The sequence below is a fragment of the Cebidichthys violaceus genome, unplaced genomic scaffold (assembly GCF_023349555.1).
Source record: "Cebidichthys violaceus isolate CVI_PGR_0920_01 unplaced genomic scaffold, fCebVio1.0.p SCAF_3, whole genome shotgun sequence".
Classification (NCBI taxonomy): Eukaryota; Metazoa; Chordata; class Actinopteri; order Perciformes; family Stichaeidae; genus Cebidichthys; species Cebidichthys violaceus.
In genome coordinates, this window is record NW_027176483.1 from 1,165,929 (window position 1) to 1,184,284 (window position 18,356).

An 18,356-nucleotide genomic window follows, 5' to 3' on the forward strand; every position below is an offset into this window, starting at 1 on the left:
AGGTATTGGCATCAAAATATACTTAAAGTACCAAAAGAAAAAGTACTCATTGTGCCCATTTCAGAATAACATATATTATACTACTGTGTTCTAATTATTGGTGCATTAATGTATTTATAATGTTCATGTTGCAGCTCATCTAATACACTTTATGTACAACAAAGTTTGTGGATTTCCTCCCTTGATCATTTAAGTTACAAGATAATTTAACTGTTGATTATCTTTATATTTAGATAATCTTTATCTTTGTATTCAGAGTCAGAATCTGGAAAGTAACAGAAATCAAACAGATGTAGTACAGTAAAAAGTACAATATGTACCTCTGAGATGTAGTACAGTAAAAAGTACAATATGTACCTCTAAGATGTAGTACAGTAAAAAGTACATTATGTACCTCTGAGATGTAGTGAACTAGAAGTAGAATGTAGCAGAATATTGAAACACTTGAATAAAATACCTCAAAATAGTACTTAAGTGCAGTACTTGAGTAAATGTACTTTATTACTTTCCATCACTGCTGCCGATTCAAGTAACGACGTCATCGTCTCTCTGGCGCCACCTTCAGGAGAAACTCTTTTTATAAAGATCAAAGAGAAAAGAAAAGGTGTCTTTTCTTCTATTTGACTTTCATTTCATTTGTTGATTTGTTGGTTGGACCCGTTCACTTCCTGCCCCCCCCCACCATACATGATCTTTTTTTAAATATGTAATACTACATCACCAGCTCCATGCATTTAATCCGTATATTTCTACATACTATATATACATATAGTCTATATTACTCAGACAGGTGTTTGTCAGCATCACAGCTAAGGTCCAACAGAAATGAGCCGAGGAGCTCAAGAGGGTCTCTTTGAAATGCAAATGTCCCGCCCACCCATCGCGCTGTGATTCAACACATCACTTCATTTATTTTAGGCTTCTTATGTCATGCTGGAAGCTGTGGTTTAAGGAGGATCAAACGTGCCTCATTAGATTATTACCTGGTTTAAACTTTAAGAACTGTACACAGAGGCTAAGTCCCGCCCCTTTTGGTTGGACCTTATATCGGAAATAACATGTGTGGTAGTCAATGGAAGAGACAAATACATTGTGCTTCCTGTTTGAATTGTGCCATGAATACACATGTAACGTTTGTCAAACGTTGCACGTCAACAAAGTAGCATTTTGTCGGAAAATTGTTGAAGTATTAAACTGTGAAAATACGTAACTATAAAGACGACACTAGATGTCTGCGTGTTCGGTACGAGGTCTCACTCCTTTATCTTCCTGGATGATAAAAAAGAGTCGCTGAATAAAAACACATCGGATGAGATAACGTTACATTTGGATCGTAGCTAGGTTAGCTAGCTAGCTAGCTAGCTAGCCAAGCTAACTGCTAGCTAGCCAAGCTAACGGCCATGTTGGCGACGTACAATGTGAGAGACGGGAGGTTTAGTTCATGATACTACGACAAACTGAGAATTTGTTGACTTGCAAAATGATCTTTTACTGGACAAACATGGTGTGTGGCACAAACGGATTCAACACACCATGATTAAATAACATTATCGTCCCTTTATCTGTACTGTACCTTTAACAGGAGAATCAGGGACCTTTAGTTAACTATCACCAGACAAAAGCTCTTACATGTGAAAGTAATCCGTTAATAACTTTTATTTACTATTATCCATTAATTCATCCTCACTGTGAATTTGCACAAAAAAAGTATTAAAGTATTAAATTGCAAAAAAAGCAACAACACAAACAGACATATATAACAGACCCCGTATTGATTCATCCTAATGATGTGCACCTTCATTTATATTTGCCTAAATTTGACTTCTTTAAAGTGTTGCAATCCACTTAGTTATTCATGTATCACTATGCACTTTAAATCCCCTTAAAATACATTAATTACATCATTTCAATTCATACAATTTTGTGGATTTTTAAGAATAAAGAAATGAGAGGTTTTGTTTCATATCGAGGGAAGTGAATGGAAGCCAAAGGCTGGAAAGTTTTAGTAAGTATAAATATGAACGTGGTGAATTTAAACATAATTGTGTGTCCAGATTCGGGGTTCTGAATGTAATGAGACGACAGTTAAAACCCAGAAGAGTGGATGCTGGTGAAGGTTCCACACTCTGAGGGTTGATGTGAGATAATGAGCGCGGCGGTGCAGACGTGGCTCCATTGTCGCTCTTATCTCCTGTGAATTTCCCGGCCTGGTTATTGACAAAAGGCAGCTCGACATACACACACACACTCACACACACACACACACACACACACACACACACACACACACACACACACACACACTTCATTATGGAGAGCCGTGACATCAGCGGCTCGCTGGGTTACTAAGGCTACCTGGAGAGAGAACCCCGGACATCCAATTAAACACAAGAAGAAGAAACGAGCTCCAGATCAGCTCCCAGATAATTGTTCTTCAGACCTTCAGTCGGTCCGCTGACACACCGAGGACCAGCAACACACACTCACACACACACACACACACACACACACACACACACACACACGGTGAGTCTTTCTTTAGCTTAACTATTATTCTTTAAAGCTTTTATTGATGTAACAACTTAAAGCTAGATGTGTGATGTATGTTACAGCTGTTTAGGACACTTTAAAGCAGACGGTAAGTTTGCTTTTGTACAGAGTTAAGTTCTTATTATTGTGAGACTATATTGTCTCACAGTGGACAGTTTGACCTTTGATCTTGATAACACTGCTCTGATGTGTTCTGTCAGTTACGTTTTTGATCAACTGACAATGATTTTATTAGAAACAGATTCACACTTTGAAGTATTTGATCAGAGTTAAGATGTTGCTGATTTTATTCACATTTGCTTTGATGGGATCAGATTAAGTCAACTTGTCCTGGATGAGACTCAGTGTGAACGTTTACTTCAGTAAAAGAACTAATACAACAATGTGCAAATAACTTTTCTCTAATGTTTTTATTTGTTCAAAGAGTTATTTAAATCAAAATATTTAGAGGAGGAAACGTCTCTTTGTTGGAACTGCTAACAACTCATAGACGTGTTTAATTTGAATTGATTATCTTAAATATTACTATTAACTATAAATGTGTGAAACACATATAGTGCAGTAAAAATATTTCCTGCTGAAATGTCGTGAGATGAAGTATAGAAATTTAAGGTATATACATATATATATATTATAATATTATACACATATATATATATATATATATATATGTATAATATTATAATAATATTAAGAGGAAATAAAAAAATAAAAGCAAACATAAAACTATAATAGAAAAAATACAATAAAATATATTTGAAAAAAATACTATATAACTATAACCGTGGTTTCACCTTAGTATTATTACTGTAATGATATCAAGTTGTGTTTTTTAATAATCTGAATTTGCTAAATATTAGATTTCTAATCGTTATTAAATGTGTTGCTAACCTTGAGACGTTGAATTGTTTGAGAGGCGTTAGTTTTAATGTACCGTATCAGACGTTAGGGGTTTAATTCATTGAGAAGCTGACTAACTCCGCCCCTTTGACAGATGCCCGTACCTGTATCGAGCAACTCCTAATCTGTGTTAGTTATACCGCCGAGCGACGCCTTACAGGTTAGTTTTTCCTCTGAAGACGCGAATAACTCCTGCTTTCATTCACAAGAGCTGAACTCCACCAACGTCCCGCCTCATTTCAATAACTTCAAACATGGAATATTTGATTGGTCGAGTCTGTAATGAGGTTTTAACACAACCTGGAAGGCAAAGTCCAGGGGGAAAAACTTAAGCAATTTGCGGCGGTAGTTGGTCTTTCACGCGCAGGCGCAGTAGGACGCGGTTACCCGCAGAGGTAGCAGCGGACGGCGGCTAGCCATGCTAACAAGCAACGGCTAGTTAGTTAGCTCAGCTAGCTAGCTGCCGATGTGATGTGTCCGTCCGATGGAGCCGAGGTGTCGCGCGGCATGCCAAGGATGACGAGCCGGGTGTTTTTGTGCCTCTGTCTGCAGGAGGAGGAACATGGAAGCCGAAGAAGAAGAGTGGAACAACAAAGACCCGGATGTACACGAGCCGCTGGATAAAACGGTGCTCTGCAGGCAGAATGGACGGATCGGTGAGACTTGTTTATTTAGGCCTCAAAACAACCTTTTCAATTAAATGTAGGTGTACATATATATGATAAGCAATGTTTTCTGTGTCATAAGCTTCTCGTATTTTTTTTTTATTTTATTTTTTTTATCTTAAATATTATGTGTGAATATAATAATATATAATTAAAAAGTAGAATATTTATAGAAATTTGCCTTTGGTGCTTTGGTGCATTCAATAACAATATTCAGAGGAAATAAAAATAAATAAAAGCAAAAGTCAAGAAACATATAATAGAAAAAATACAACATAATATATTTGAAACATACTATATGTGTGGTTCCAGCTGTGTAGTTGTATATATTACTGTGGTATGAAGTTGTGTGTTTGATCACATGCTCACATGTGTCACATGTCATGATGGACACTGATGACGCTCAGCGCTGCAGTCGGTTCCAGCCTTACTTCAGGCTTCTCTCTGCAGGTGTAGTGAGAACCCTCCACAGCCTGTTGAAAACCACCCAGAACTCTCCGCTCATTCAGGCCGTCGGCCGCTCACCATGTGCCGGTAGGTGAAGCGAAGCCTCTCCTCCGCAGTCGGTCCTGACCGAAGACGTCTGTTTGTGCCTCTCAGTGTGTTGCGTTCGAGTGACGGAGCAGAGCGTCGGTTTTCACCAAGCTGTATCCCCCCCCCCCCAGGCTCCTGTCCAAACCTGATGATGAGTAGGAGCGACCACGCCGATGTTCGGCCCCTCCCCGTGGCCCTCACCCCCCAGCTGCCCCCCCGAGCTCACCGGCCCCTCTGCATGTCGGTCTCCTCCGACAGCAGCGGACGCTTCAGAGCTCTGGAGACGCAGGAGTGGAAGAACAACCTGAAAGCTCAGGTACGTCCAGACGGACACGACTTCTGGGGTCTTTGACGACAAACTCAGTGTGTGTGTGTGTGTGTGTGTGTGTGTGTGTGTGTGTGTGTGTGTGTGTGTGTGTGTGTGTGTGTGTGTTGCAGATGGAGCAGGCCCACAGTGCAGGAGCAGCCAGCAGCACCGGATCTCTGGAGCGGGCGTCTCTGTTCTGCGCCTCGGCCTCCACCACGGCGTCCAGCTCCGGCCTGTCCAGCCCGGTGGAGATCCTCAACAAGAGCAAGTCCTCCAGCCGCTTCTCTCTCTTCTCTCCGCCGTGGAACAGCAGCTCCGAGTCGGACTCCAACCCTCCGTCCCGCTCAGGCTCCAAGAAGCTGCGCAACTACAGCCGGAGAGCCGCCACGGGGCCGGCGGGCGCCAGGGGCCCCGACACGCCGGAGCCCAAACCGGGCGGACCCGAACACTTCCAGTACTCCGAACCCGTCATCTCCAAGGTGACGGACTACATCTACGTCGGCAACCTGAACGCGGCGTACAACGGGCGCGCCCTGTGCCGCAACAACATCGACGGCATCATCGACATGAGCGGCGCGCCGGGGGAACCGGGCCCCAGCCTCAACCTCGTGCCGTGCACCTGCTCCCGCGGCGCCCGCCACAGCTGGTCCCGCCTCAAGGTGGACATCGGAGACGTGCCGGAGCCGAAGCAGCGCTGCTTCGAGGACATCAACGAGTGCATCGACGCCTCCACCGAGAAGAGGAAGCGCGTCCTGGTGCACTGCCGGGACGGCTTCTCTCTGGCGCCGACGTGCGTCATCCAGTACCTGATGGTGAAACAGAACATGAGGCTGATCGCCGCCTACGAGCTGCTGAGGGCCAAGTACCCGGTGAACATCAGGGAGTGCCACCAGAACGTGCTGGTGAGCCTGGAGAGGGCGCTGCGGCCCGGAGGCAACACCGACCCCGAGTGCTTCAAACAGGCTATTTCACGCAAAGTGGCGTGGACCTGACTCCTCGGAGCCCACCCCCCCCCTACGGGGCAGCTGTACTCTCCACTGGTCCACTGGTCCACTGGTCCACTGGTCCACTGGACGCCATCATCCCCACTTGAGTTCAGTGGTTGTAAAAGTTATGAATCTTGATGTATTTCCTCTTCAGAAACCTGTAAATGTGAACAGGAGACGCAATAGACTTCACTGTAATATACACAGCTTCGTGGTATGATGGTGTACTCGTGTTGGCTGTATAGTTGATATAGTCCTGCTTCAGTTGCGTGCCATGCCGTTGTGGTGTGTGTGTGTGTGTGTGTGTGTGTGTGTGTGTGTGTGTGTGTGTGTGTGTGTGTGTGTGTGTGTGTGTGTGTGTGTTTTTTAATCGGGGGGACTTGTTAACGGGGATCTCAGGAGATTATTGATGTCAGTACAGTTCAGGGTGGGACATCACTCATTAGGTTAGTGTGACGCCTGGTTCACACCTGGCACTGAAATGCATCCTGGTAAGGTGTGTGTGTGTGTGTGTGTGTATATATATATATATATATATATTATTTACTTATCCTTGAGCGTGAACTCACAATCTTAACTCGATGCAACCTCCATTAGCGTTAACCGTTAGCTCAGTTATGGCCAAGCTGGACTGCTGCCCTTGAGAGTTGTTCCACCGTGTGTGTGTGTGTGTGTGTGTGTGTGTGTGTGTGTGTGTGTGTGTGTGTGTGTGTGTGTAGCGCTAGTTTCTCCGACGCCATGTTGAGAGCCACGCGGAGTCAATCCTGCTGTTCTGGTACACAGCGTGTTCATCCTATTAGACAACCCTTAGACTTCATGGGTTATTATCTCTTAGTACCTTTTTTGAGTTTGTGCTTTCAGTGAGTTTTCACTTCCGTCACATAAACACAACACTTAAAGTGAAACGGGAACACCGGCGTCTCAGGAGATGCATTTCTAGAGATACTTCTGATGCCAGGTGTGAACTTGCAGTCAGCTTTTCTTTCTAAAAATACATTTTGCTGGTTTAAAAAATAAATAAAAAAAGGTTTGTTTGGATGTTGTAGTCGGTGGTGGAAACAAAAAGGCAGCGAGGAGACGTTGTGTGTCGGAGGACGTATGTGTGTCGTTTGTCCCGATGGGATCGATCACCACCGACTGGATTACACTTCTATTGATGTGATTCTATCTGGAGAGGACGCTCGCTTCACGCCGGGTCCTCCTTCGTTCCTCTCTTGAGTCCTGCTGGACGGAGGAGGACCGGCCCGACCTCGTCCTCCGTGAGGACCGCTGTAGCCCCGCCTCTCTCTGGGCCGCAGTACGTTCGGTTGAGTCTCTCGGGTGGTGCTCGGACTGCGACTTTGTGACGTTGAACTTCGGTGACGCCGGGTGGATGTACATCTCTGTGGATTATCAGTATTATTGTGTCGGTGCCACTAAACCGCCATCTGCGGATTTACACTGCGAGAGATGATTTTGCACTACTCACCGGGTTGTCCAAAATGCAAATTATTGCCTTTTTTTTAAAATTTCGTTTGAATTATTATTCTTTACATTTACATTTCACATCTGAGGGAGACGTTTACATTCTCACTACAGCAACCAGAGGTAATGTTCAGTTCACGTGTTCACACACTATATCTGAATCCCTGATAACTTGAGTTCACGTTGTGTTTTTGATTGTGTTTTAACATCACGGCATAAACATGTTTTTCTACAGCTTCTGTTTGGTCACACATTCCATATCACAACTCCACCCAGCAAAAAATATGAAATCAGTGATTGTCTAATCACACAACAGTACAATTATTATTAGTATTGATTATTCAAAGGTCTCGTTTGGACCTACTGTCTTAACTACTGAGTCAGTTAATAGTTTCAGCTCCAGCACCAACATTCAGTACGTGACGGGTTTTCATACTCGACATACAATCCAGAAAGTACTGACAAAACTAATCGGGGTAAATATTTGCCGTCTATCTAATTACCGAGAGGACTTCTTTGTTGTTTTCTTGCTTTTCAGCCAACGTTATAATCTGAAAACAGTCGTTTCAAATATGCCGTGTGATTTTTTAAAATTTTTTTTCCACACTAGATTATCTGAACTCACGATGGTACCGTGCAAATATTCCCACTAAGCTGTTTACGTGGCTAATACAAATGTATTTATTTTTTCGCTAATCTTTCCGTTACATGCAGCCGTGCATACTCTAACGTTAACGCTAGTGTTGCAATATTTTCGCGTTATTTATTAAAGCTGTTCATAGACAATTCATCCACTGAGCTGGCCGTAAACAGGCAAGAGGCCGCGTGTTGGTACGACCCTTCATTGAGACGCATATTCTGAATGCGCCGTTTACATTTCCGATCGGAAAATGTCACATTCGGAATGTGACCTAGTTGGCTAAACGTTAGCTTCTGGTTTGCTAACGGTTCAGTTCATCAGCTAGAGGTTTGGTTTAAGTTACCTAATAGTTCAATAATGCAGCTGTGAGTTTGATTTGAGTGAACATTCGCTTTCTGTTGAACTTTCTTCTTGAACCAAATTAGTTCAATTGAGACACTTTTGGTTTTTTGAGTTAAGCCTCGTTCTAATGGTTCGGTGAGGCAGCTAAGTTTATAGTTAGATAATGACTCATTTATGGAGCTAAAGGTTTATGTTCTGGTTAGCTAACGGTTCAGTTAAGCAGCTGGAAATTTGATTCTGACTAGCTAACGGTTTGTTTCCTGTTAAATCACTGAAAAATGACCGCTTGTACAAAACTCGTTATCCTCTGAACTTTGAGACCAACTATCAAAGCTGAAAGTATCGTTAGCATAAAGCACAAACCAGACAATATTGGCCCTATATTACTATATTGCTGTAAATTCGTTAGCTAGCTAGCTAAGTTTGGTTCTGGTTAGCTAACTATTCAATTTAGACTAAATTTGGGTTCTGATTAGTTTCCAGTTTGTCAATGAAACCTTGTACCCTTTAAAGCTTAAATTATATTTATTTTAAAGCATGAACCAGACTATAATTTACCATTATATCATAGCGCTAAAGGTATTTTTAGTTTAAACCAGACTCCGCTCTTGGATTTTTCTGCTGGACCCTCGTACTTCAATGAAGACAATTCCCTCTGAATTCGTTAGCTTGTGAAGTTAGCTTCTAGTTAGCTAACGGATCATTCAAGCCGAGAGACGTTTGGCTGTAGTTAGCTAACGGTTCAGTTTAATGGTTACAATTTTAATTCTGATTAGCTAACGGTTAAATCCCTCACTTCTACAAAACTTGTCACGATCTGAACTATGAAGCCCACCACCAATGCATTATTGGATTGTTATTTTAAACAATATTAGTTCAAAACGTTTCACTGTATAACAATTATACTAGTGTATGAAAAACCTCTCCCTGTAAAGATCATGCAAATATGTTTTGTGTAAAAAGGACAACGGTAACACTGCAATGTTTTTGTTTTTTTAAGTTACATTTAAATTGTTTTAATCATTCTGATGTTGTTTTGTTTCATGGGCAGCCTCAGTGAAAATCAGTTGTACAGGACGTTTGTAACATTCGTACATGAACTCGGAGTGAAGTCGCCGTTTGAGAGCTGTGGGAGGAAGTGAAGCTACGAGTACGGAACCTTCGTTTGGAGTCGTCTTGTGACCGTTTTGGTGACATTTGCACACTTTGTATGACTTTTAACTCCTCTCGATATGTCGTGAAATCGTTGAATATTTTTTGGGATGTTTTTATTTTTTGAGCAGAAAAAGTACGAACTTGACAATTGTGTAAAAATGGTCCTTGCTGTAATATATTTGTACCAGTGTTTTACTAATGCAGGCGATGAGACCGAAGAAGAGGATATATATATATATATTCCTTGATATAGTTCATAAGGTGGCACTGTAGTAGACAAAAGTATCTGCATATTTTGGTTTATCCCTCGTTGTAAATGCTCCAAGTCCCATCATATCAATCTGAATAGGTTTTCTAACTCGTTCTCTCAGGTGATTTCTCAGTGGCCCAGAATGTTCTCAATGAATATGATATTCAGAAATGTGAAGCGATGTGTTTCTCATGTCATGTTTCTAAAGTCAGATATAATTTGTACTGTTGAAATATTAAAGAAAAGTATGTATTTAACGCCCGTTTTGGTGCTGACTTACAAGGCAGACTGCGACTAAAGGTGGTTTAAAGGTGTTCAAAATGGAGGAAGCTATTATATCAGCTGAAAACTCTTGAGTACAAACTGCTCCACTAAAACAACTTTGGTTTGCAGTCATAAGACGGGAGAGGGTGTACATTCTTTTGGTGTCTGCAGAACGGTTTGCGTTGTAAGTAACCCTCAGTGTATTTCTAACGGACATTGTGGTTCTTTCAGGTATTTTTGTGAGATCACGTTGGTTCTAAACTTCTCTCTTATTCTAAAATCTTCACACAACTACTTCCGTTGAGATTTGTGCACACCATGTTTAAAAACAGCTGTTTCTTAAGACGTGGTTAGACGACATCGTAAAACAAATCAGCCCTAAGCGTACCTGTCTTTAGGGTTAATTACAGTACGTGGAACAGACCCAGGTAATCCTAAAATACATCAACGTAAACTGGTTCAAATGACTGAAAACTGACGAGTGAAATGAGTTAGTTTACAGGTCGTTCTGCTTTGAGTCCGTCATCATTAGGTGACGTCAATTTGTTCTATTTCGGCTGCGTCCTCTCACCACGTCTCTGAGACGGGACATGAAGATCTAGTCCTGTATCCCAAAACCCCCCAACAATTTCCCCCAAAAGCCATACAAAAAAAATACATAGCAACCAGCTGTAATGACCCAACAGCTAACGAGCCTCTGCATTGGAGAGACATTCATTCGTCTTCTGGACCCCGACATGTTAGCTTGAGATGCTAGCTACCGATTTAACAGTGCAACAACATCAGATTTCTGCTAAAAGCCCCGAGCCGACATCAGACCATCCACTTTAATAAAACTACTGTGACTTCATGATGAACCGGAACAGTCGTGGTTGTGGTCTCAGGGTCTCGTTTGTGTATTCGTGGCTTCACATGCTGCAGTTTGTCTGTCACCAGCCGCCATGACGGAACCCCTCCATCTGTTGGATTCACACCAGAGCAGATGCTTCCCCACTTTAAACATTATGATAATGTTTATAAAGACCTTCACACTGAAACACAAGGTTTGTATATTATGTATTTATGTTTTTACTTGTTTTCTTTGAATTTTTCCCATTTTCCCCCCCATTAATAGAGTATATTGTATATTGATACTGAAAGAAACTTCTTGGCTTATTTGTGCAACTTAAAATTAAGTAAACAACCAACGCTACTGCGTGTTATGACTGTTACTGGTACACTGTTGCTGATAACTCCAAACAATCTTCAGAGGCCTCGCTGTGGTCCAAAAGAAACTAAATGGGCAGATTTTGTAAATTGTTAAATCCTCTGATTTAACAATTTCGTCAACAGGTTTTGAGCTAAGAAGAACAAGTAAACAATCTTTATTCTTTTCTACTTCAGACTTTTTTCATTCTTCTGGTTATTTCTCTGCTGTTGTCATAAATCCATAACGATCCTGTTCACAGTTTCTTAACGGCGTCCACTTAGCGCGTCTTAAATGACCGCCTCGAAACTCAACTCCACTCTCTTTCTGACCTTCCACCTGCCGTCCCCTCACCTCTCATCACTTTCCTTCATGGGGCCCAGCCTTGCTTGTATTAAGTGTTCTGATATGATAATATTAATCTGCTCATCTAGTGCTATCTTGTTGATCTCCTCCTCCCACTTCTCTTTGTTTTCTTTGGCTCATGAGCAGCTTCCTTTTGGGGGGTCAGGAGGAATAATGCAGTCAGTGGAACAATCTAAGAAAAGGTTATTTATAATGGTGAGATAGGGAGGAGATGTGGGGGGTTGGATATAAGATTTCAGGTTGTGGTGAGCCCATTGGTCTGAGAGGAAATCCACTTCCATAAAGAGAAAGATGGGGTTTCCTTTTCCTTTGGGGAATGCAATATATGCCAACTTATAGAGCCCGAAACCGAGCCGCTTCCCAAATCTTCTGCTTCCGTCTCCGAACCAAAAAGGTGAGAAATCTGTTTCCTTTTCTCTGCTGGTTGTTGTTGCACTGAAGATGCTTCATAGACGAGCTTTCTGGACCTGACGTCACGCAGCTCAGGGTTCTTTGAGCTCCTGTTAAAGCTAACGTGTTGTTCTTGAATGTACAAGCTGAGCAGCTTGTTAGAAGCTGCTGCTGTCGGGGGATGGAGGCGGCGGCGGTGAAGTCCACTGAGGAGGTTTCGGTTGTTAGTGCGGTTCACTTTTTGGGGTTGAGGTGGTCGATGCTGCAGGTGTGATGAGGTGCGTTTGTGTAAACGAACTCTGGAGTCGTGAAGCGATAGTCTGAGTGTTTATTAATGTGTTTCAATACATTTTAATATGTCAAGAGCTCAGAATGACTCGGTTATTAATCTGACAGCTTCGGTTCATTTTGGCTTCATGTTTGGTCCACTTGTGCAAAAATATGTCCAAGAAAATATAAAATAAGAAATATAAAAAGCTTGGAGTAAACTTACAAATACACACACACACACACACACACACACACACACACACACACACACGGTTAATAATGTAAACGTAGTATGAATCTACACATGAGCTCCTGGTCTCGAGGTACAACACAACAAATGAATGTGTTTTGCACAATTTGGATAAAAACATCTCATCCCATTGTGTATCTGTAGGAGGAAAATGACTTTAATGATGTATTAGTTTGTGTGACAGCTAAATGTATCACAGGTTGAGGATTGACGACAACAAAAGATTACATTTTTTTTATTTTGGAGCTTTATTCATTTCAGGCCATAATATTCCCAGCGCTCATTTTGTTCATTGAAGAACACTCGGATCATCTCAGGAGGCTAAAAGTGTCCACTGAATTCAGAAATGTACATCCTCCTTTGTTTGATGACGTTACTTAACTCTCAGATACAGGTCCGTACAGAATGTCTGCTCTCTGTTGTGTCTGTAGCTGTGGTCCAAAATGAGCCAGTATCTTAGTAAACTGATTTGTTGGTAAAGTTGCAGTGAGCTACAATGAAAAGCTAATTATTATGTGTGTTGCCAAACAATTATGAGGCGATGAGGACTGACTATGAAAAGTTATTGCACTTAGGAAATGTAACCGCACTTATGCTGACGATGCTATGCTTTAAACTGATAACATCATGTTTAGATCAGGTGTTTATATCTTAGCAACAATACCTATGTATGGATAATTAAGTAAAACGTTGAAGTATAAGGAATTTAAAACCCAGTTTGACTATTTAAAAGCAAGTTATTTCATCTTGAAGTAATTGTGTATAGTACAAGTCTGACAGTTAAGCCTGAACATGCAAATGACAAAATATTAATGTTACAATACAATTAACGAGTAACAACATAGCATACTTTAGACAAATGAAACATAAGCAGGCTGTTATAACTTTGATTTTTGTGTTTGGACGACACAAAGTCTGATTTTGTAACATTGGCCCCAAATTCCCCAAAATGTTGTTGTTTCTGTTTTAAGTCCTATTGTGAACTTAAACACATCGATGTTGATCAGGGAATTTGGGGATTATGAGACAATCTTTTGTTTCACACTTTAGGGAGGATCTTTTAATTGTGTAATTGTACTTCTTTTTTTAACGATGGTTTATTCTCCGGATGTCACTCATCGGTTTGTGGACATTTTGAAATCTTAAGTTCGGCATTTTGGCCGTCGCCATCTTGTTTTTTTGCACCCAGTGAACAGGAAGTGACCATATCTGGACTGAGGAGGAGTGACGTAGAGACGGCGTATACGTCTCTGGTAGAGACCTGTCAATCAGCGTGTAGCCCCGCCCCTAAATCATCCCCTGCTCTATGGTGTGTTTGACTCTAAATGTTCCATAATGTACTAAATGAACATCATGCTGTATTGAAGAAGACTGTAAACTAGAGATTGAGACCATAAACTCATGTTTACAATGTTTACTGAGGGAATAAATCAAGAGAGAAGTAGAGTCATTTTAGACTAGACTTCTATACAACCAGAGGAGTCGCCCCCTGGTGGACACTAGAGAGAATGCAGCTTCAACACGTGAAGCTTTGACTTCACTTTAAAGAACCAGAGCTTGTCATGTGAATGCAGCATTAGTGGAGAAATCATTGTGGTGATGTACTTTAGACAAAGATTGGAGAATCTTTAGTTTTCCAGTTGTTGTTGATCCGGATTGTTCTGGTCGGTCTCTATTTGCGGAGTCACAGTCAGAGATGTTTGCACCGACGGAGGAGGTGTCGAGTGTTTCCTGATAATCTTCCAGAAGACAGACCTTTCATGAATAGGATGCCCAGGAGGGGACAACTGGACCCCAGATCCTTGTCCTGATTTAGACTCGAGGTCTCTCCCTCGGCTGAAGCTCCCTGCTGGTGTCCCGTTTCCTCTAAGTGGAGTTATTATTTCTGAGTCTGACCTCGTCTTCACCCTGTTTCCTATTCCCATCTGTTTGTGTCACCTGTCCGCCGCATACTTAATGACTTTTCTGTGATTTTCAAATACTTTTCTTGTATACTAATAAACCATTTCAAATGGAAACTTGTGTTTATCTGCAGGCTTTGAAGCCAAAAACGCCAAGATGTCGGAGTGAGTAATTCTGGGTCTCATTCTTTTATTTTGGACCAATAACACTGAAGTTAAACTTCAAAATGTCAAACTTATTAAGTCATCTATATTATCCAATCAGAAGAACCATATATTGTATTTAAAACAGGATTATAGAAGTGTAACTGAAACACATCCTAAAACCGGACTGCATTTTATTGGAACATAATTCAAAAGAGTTGTTTCCAGTCAAAATTAGTTAATTTCAGCAACTTTCTAAAATCAAGTCATCAACTGTGTTTATAATGAATGAATTTAAAATTAATATTCTTTTATATCAGAGCCATTGTAGATGAAAAATAAACAGAAATAAATTACCCATCCAAGGGATGGGGGGTAATATTCAGAGAAAACAATTAGATTTTCTGAGATTAAAGTGGTAAATTCACTACAAAGAATTCACAAATTCTATGAGAACAAAAATTAAAATCATGTTGTTTCTTCTGAAGACGCCCACGGTACAGCAATGTCTCTTCAAAGTCCGGATGTTTATGATAATTTGTCATAATTTCCTTATTGATAAATCTGATTGCAAAGTATTGATTTGATTAAGTCATCCACTGCAGGAATAATACTCAATCACAGGCGCCGGCGTCGTAAATATGTAAATATATGTATTTGTTTAATATGTACATCTATTTATTTATTTAATATGTAAATATATTTATTTATATTTATTTATTTAATATGTAAATATATTTATGTATTTAATATGTAAATACATCTATGTATTTAATATGTAAATATATTTAGTTATTTAATATTTAAATATATTTATTTAATATGTAAATATATTTATTTAATATGTAAATATATTTATTTATATATCTTTATTTAATATGTAAATATGTGACTTTAATCTCAGAGAAAGTGTTTTCTTGTAAATTTACAATTTCAACCTTCAACCTTTATAAATTGTATGTTTTCTTGGAATATTACTCCCCCTCCTCCAGCTCCGTAAATATATATATATATATATATATATATATTTTTATATATTTATATATTTTGTTATGCAATGGCTGTAATTAATACGTTGCTGTAGAAATCCGTAATAATAAACGTTTTCTCAAACCCTTTAGGAAAAAGATGTCATCGAGTCGCAAGCACCATCTGAAGGTAAAATATCTCTATTTGACATTTTTTACAGTGTTGTAAATAAGAAGAAATGGAAAAGTAGTGACTTCTTTGGTTTACAGCAACTGGCAAAAATGTCTTTACTCTTTTTGGTCTCGAGAACAGAGAGATGCTTCTTCTAACTACAGATGTTCAGTAATATCTGATGCTGTGTTGCTGTTGTCGGGCAGAGTCTGATGCTGTCCATCGCCAAAGGTTTACTGGAGGAGGAGGAGAAGGAGCGAGAGGAGGAGAGGGGCCGGTACATGGCAGAGACCTGTCCTCCTGTGTCCATGCCGAGGAGCATGCAGGAGCTGCAGGTACGTCCTGAAAGAAGACATGGTGTCTACTGCTTCTGTGTACAGGGACACAACATGTCTCCTTTGTATCGGGACGATATTACGTCGTTAAGGCAACAAAACCAGTAAGTTAGGTTTAGGCAAATAAACCAACAGTTGGGTTTTAAAAACAGACATTTCGTGTCCATGTAGATAAAACCAATGATACTGTTATGCAGTCAGTTCTGAGGTCACTGGTGATGCAGGGTTTACATCCTGACTGTGTATTTATTCCTCCATAGAACATGCAGCTTCACTGTTCTTAGCTTTAGTAGATGGATATATTCTAGACCATCTTGCTGCCGTTTGTGTTCAGGAGCTTTGCCGAGAGATCCACCACAAGATCGACGTGATGGACGAGGAGCGATACGACCTGGATATGAAAGTCAATAAAGCCAACAAGGAGGTAGAACTATTCAAACCTTCACACTCCTGCTAGGTTACCAAACGTTGTCGTGACTTTATTTTTACACCGTGTGGAGGTTCCAGAGTTTCCAAAGTTAGCGAAATTGTCCTGCTGAATTTTTGTCCTGCTCAATGTTGATAAATTGGACCGTTAGCATTTTAGCATGTTTTTTTGTTGTTGTTTTCTCCACTGATGTCTCCTGATTCCTTATCCTCTTTGCTGCTACAAAATCTACACATTTTACATCTTTATCTCCATTTTTAACTGGTGAGGCTTTATTAAGAACTGTTCATTTTGCAGTGTAATTAAATCCTTTGTTGCCACTGGTATGAAACAATGGCAACAATTACCATACCCTATGTTTGAAAATTGCTTAATTTAAATTGTAAATACTTCTCTAATTTCAACTCAACTTTTCATCCGTCGTGGCCTCTTTGTTTCCACCTTCCAGATCGACGACCTGAAAATCAAAGTTCAGGACCTGATGGGCAAGTTCAAGAAGCCCGTCCTGAGGAAAGTACGCATGTCGGCCGACGCCATGCTGAAGGCTCTGCTGGGCTCCAAGCACACGGTCAACATGGAGCTGAGGGCCAACCTGAAGCAGGTCAAGAAGGAGGTCAAGGAGGAGGTGAGGAAGTGGCCTCGTTTTACAAAAATATCCTAATTACTGAGATGAAAACGTGAGATGTGTGTGGAGCGATGAGGAGACCGTAACCTTCCTCACTTTAACACATGAAACAGAAATGTCATATTTCCATCATGTCCACATGGTTTTACATAGTTTGAGCTTTGGGCTTTTGAGCACAGTAGCGGATGGAAACACGCATAGATTTGCATTTTATTTTACGGATTTTGTTTAAATTTTGCTCTACATTTGGATGGAAACTGTTTTCTATAGAAACCTGCAGAGTTAATTCCATGTTTGAACCATCCGGAGTAGATGAATTCTTCCTCCAATGATGTGATAGATCTTTGTAACTTCTTACACTTCTTTCTTAAAGACATTGTTGGAAATCACATTTGTTATACCTTCAATCTCGGAAACATCTCCAGAGAAGGTTCTACATACTGTAGAGTGGTAGACCTGTTTTAATGTCTTTAACACTAGCTTCATTTTGAGAAAGTCCTCACAAGTGGCCTTTTGTGGTCACCCAAGAAATCAGTATTTCTTTGTTCCACCAACCTTCCCTTACGGTAACTATTTAGATATTATATAGCAGATTTAAACAATTATAGTTAAAAAGAAGAGAGTCAAGCTAACTAGTCCTTCAGTCTAAAGTAAAGTAGGACTCCTGAACCAGTTTTTTTATTCAGACCATTATCTGAAACTAAGATAAAAACCTCGTGGTCCAGCTCTGAGTTTGGGTCTTTGGTGTTTCAGGACAAAGAACTGCGAGACGTCGGTGACTGGCGTAAAAACATTGAAGACAAAGCCGGCATGGACGGGAGGAAGAAGATGTTTGAGGCCGAGGCTTAAATCAGCTCGTAACAAAGCTGCAGAATCTTAAGTCCCTGTTTTTTTATTGACCGGCAGACCGTTTAGATATAGACAAATATAAGAATTATTAATAAACTAACTGTTTGACTGAATAAACAAACTGAAGGAACTGTTTTAGTTATGCTTATTTGTCGTTAAAAACCCCAAATTTGACAACTGGAATCAAAATATTAAGGCAGAAATCAGATATTAGCGCTGTTAGCTATGAGCCGCCGGTTGAGCTGTCGCCATGTTGAGAGCCTTATGGAGTCAATGAGATATGCTCTGAATTTCGTATTTAGCACCTTTAAGGAAACTAGCTAGCTGGACCTTCATACGCTAACAGATGAAACAGTCACTTAAGGTGTTCGTAAAATTAATAATAATGAAGTCATTATTGATATATTACATCCCAC

The 18,356-nt window shown here is 40.5% G+C and overlaps 2 protein-coding genes across 3 annotated transcripts; both read left to right on the forward strand.

Moving 5' to 3' along the window:
* The first annotated feature begins 3,835 nt into the window (after positions 1-3,835).
* On the forward strand, positions 3,836-6,972 carry LOC137881594 (uncharacterized). Its single transcript, XM_068723595.1, has 4 exons — positions 3,836-4,106; positions 4,566-4,649; positions 4,781-4,965; positions 5,088-6,972. The coding sequence occupies exons 1-4, from the start codon at positions 4,013-4,015 to the stop codon at positions 5,946-5,948; spliced, it is 1,224 nt and encodes a 407-aa protein (XP_068579696.1). The 5' UTR covers positions 3,836-4,012; the 3' UTR covers positions 5,949-6,972.
* Positions 6,973-11,873: 4,901 nt separating this feature from the next.
* Positions 11,874-18,070, forward strand: tnni2a.1 (troponin I type 2a (skeletal, fast), tandem duplicate 1). 2 transcript variants are annotated; one of them, XM_068723170.1, is made up of 7 exons: positions 11,874-12,003; positions 14,555-14,585; positions 15,686-15,722; positions 15,911-16,039; positions 16,374-16,463; positions 16,915-17,091; positions 17,845-18,070. In XM_068723170.1, exons 2-7 carry the CDS (start codon positions 14,578-14,580, stop codon positions 17,938-17,940), a joined length of 537 nt encoding a protein of 178 aa, XP_068579271.1. In that variant the 5' UTR covers positions 11,874-12,003; positions 14,555-14,577; the 3' UTR covers positions 17,941-18,070. The 2 variants fall into 2 exon arrangements, with proteins under 2 accessions (XP_068579271.1, XP_068579272.1); XM_068723171.1 differs by lacking the exon at positions 11,874-12,003 and adding an exon at positions 12,248-12,277.
* Positions 18,071-18,356: the final 286 nt, after the last annotated feature.

Bases quoted from the DNA above. Each gene is read 5' to 3' on its own strand.
- LOC137881594 (XM_068723595.1), top strand. From the start codon at position 4,013: ATGGAAGCCGAAGAAGAAGAGTGGAACAACAAAGACCCGGATGTACAC. The intron at 4,107-4,565 runs GTGAGACTTGTT...TTCTCTCTGCAG, and splicing joins CAGGCAGAATGGACGGATCG to GTGTAGTGAGAACCCTCCAC. The intron at 4,966-5,087 runs GTACGTCCAGAC...TGTGTGTTGCAG, and splicing joins AGAACAACCTGAAAGCTCAG to ATGGAGCAGGCCCACAGTGC.
- tnni2a.1 (XM_068723170.1), top strand. The intron at 15,723-15,910 runs GTAAAATATCTC...GTTGTCGGGCAG, and splicing joins GTCGCAAGCACCATCTGAAG to AGTCTGATGCTGTCCATCGC. The intron at 16,040-16,373 runs GTACGTCCTGAA...GTTTGTGTTCAG, and splicing joins GGAGCATGCAGGAGCTGCAG to GAGCTTTGCCGAGAGATCCA.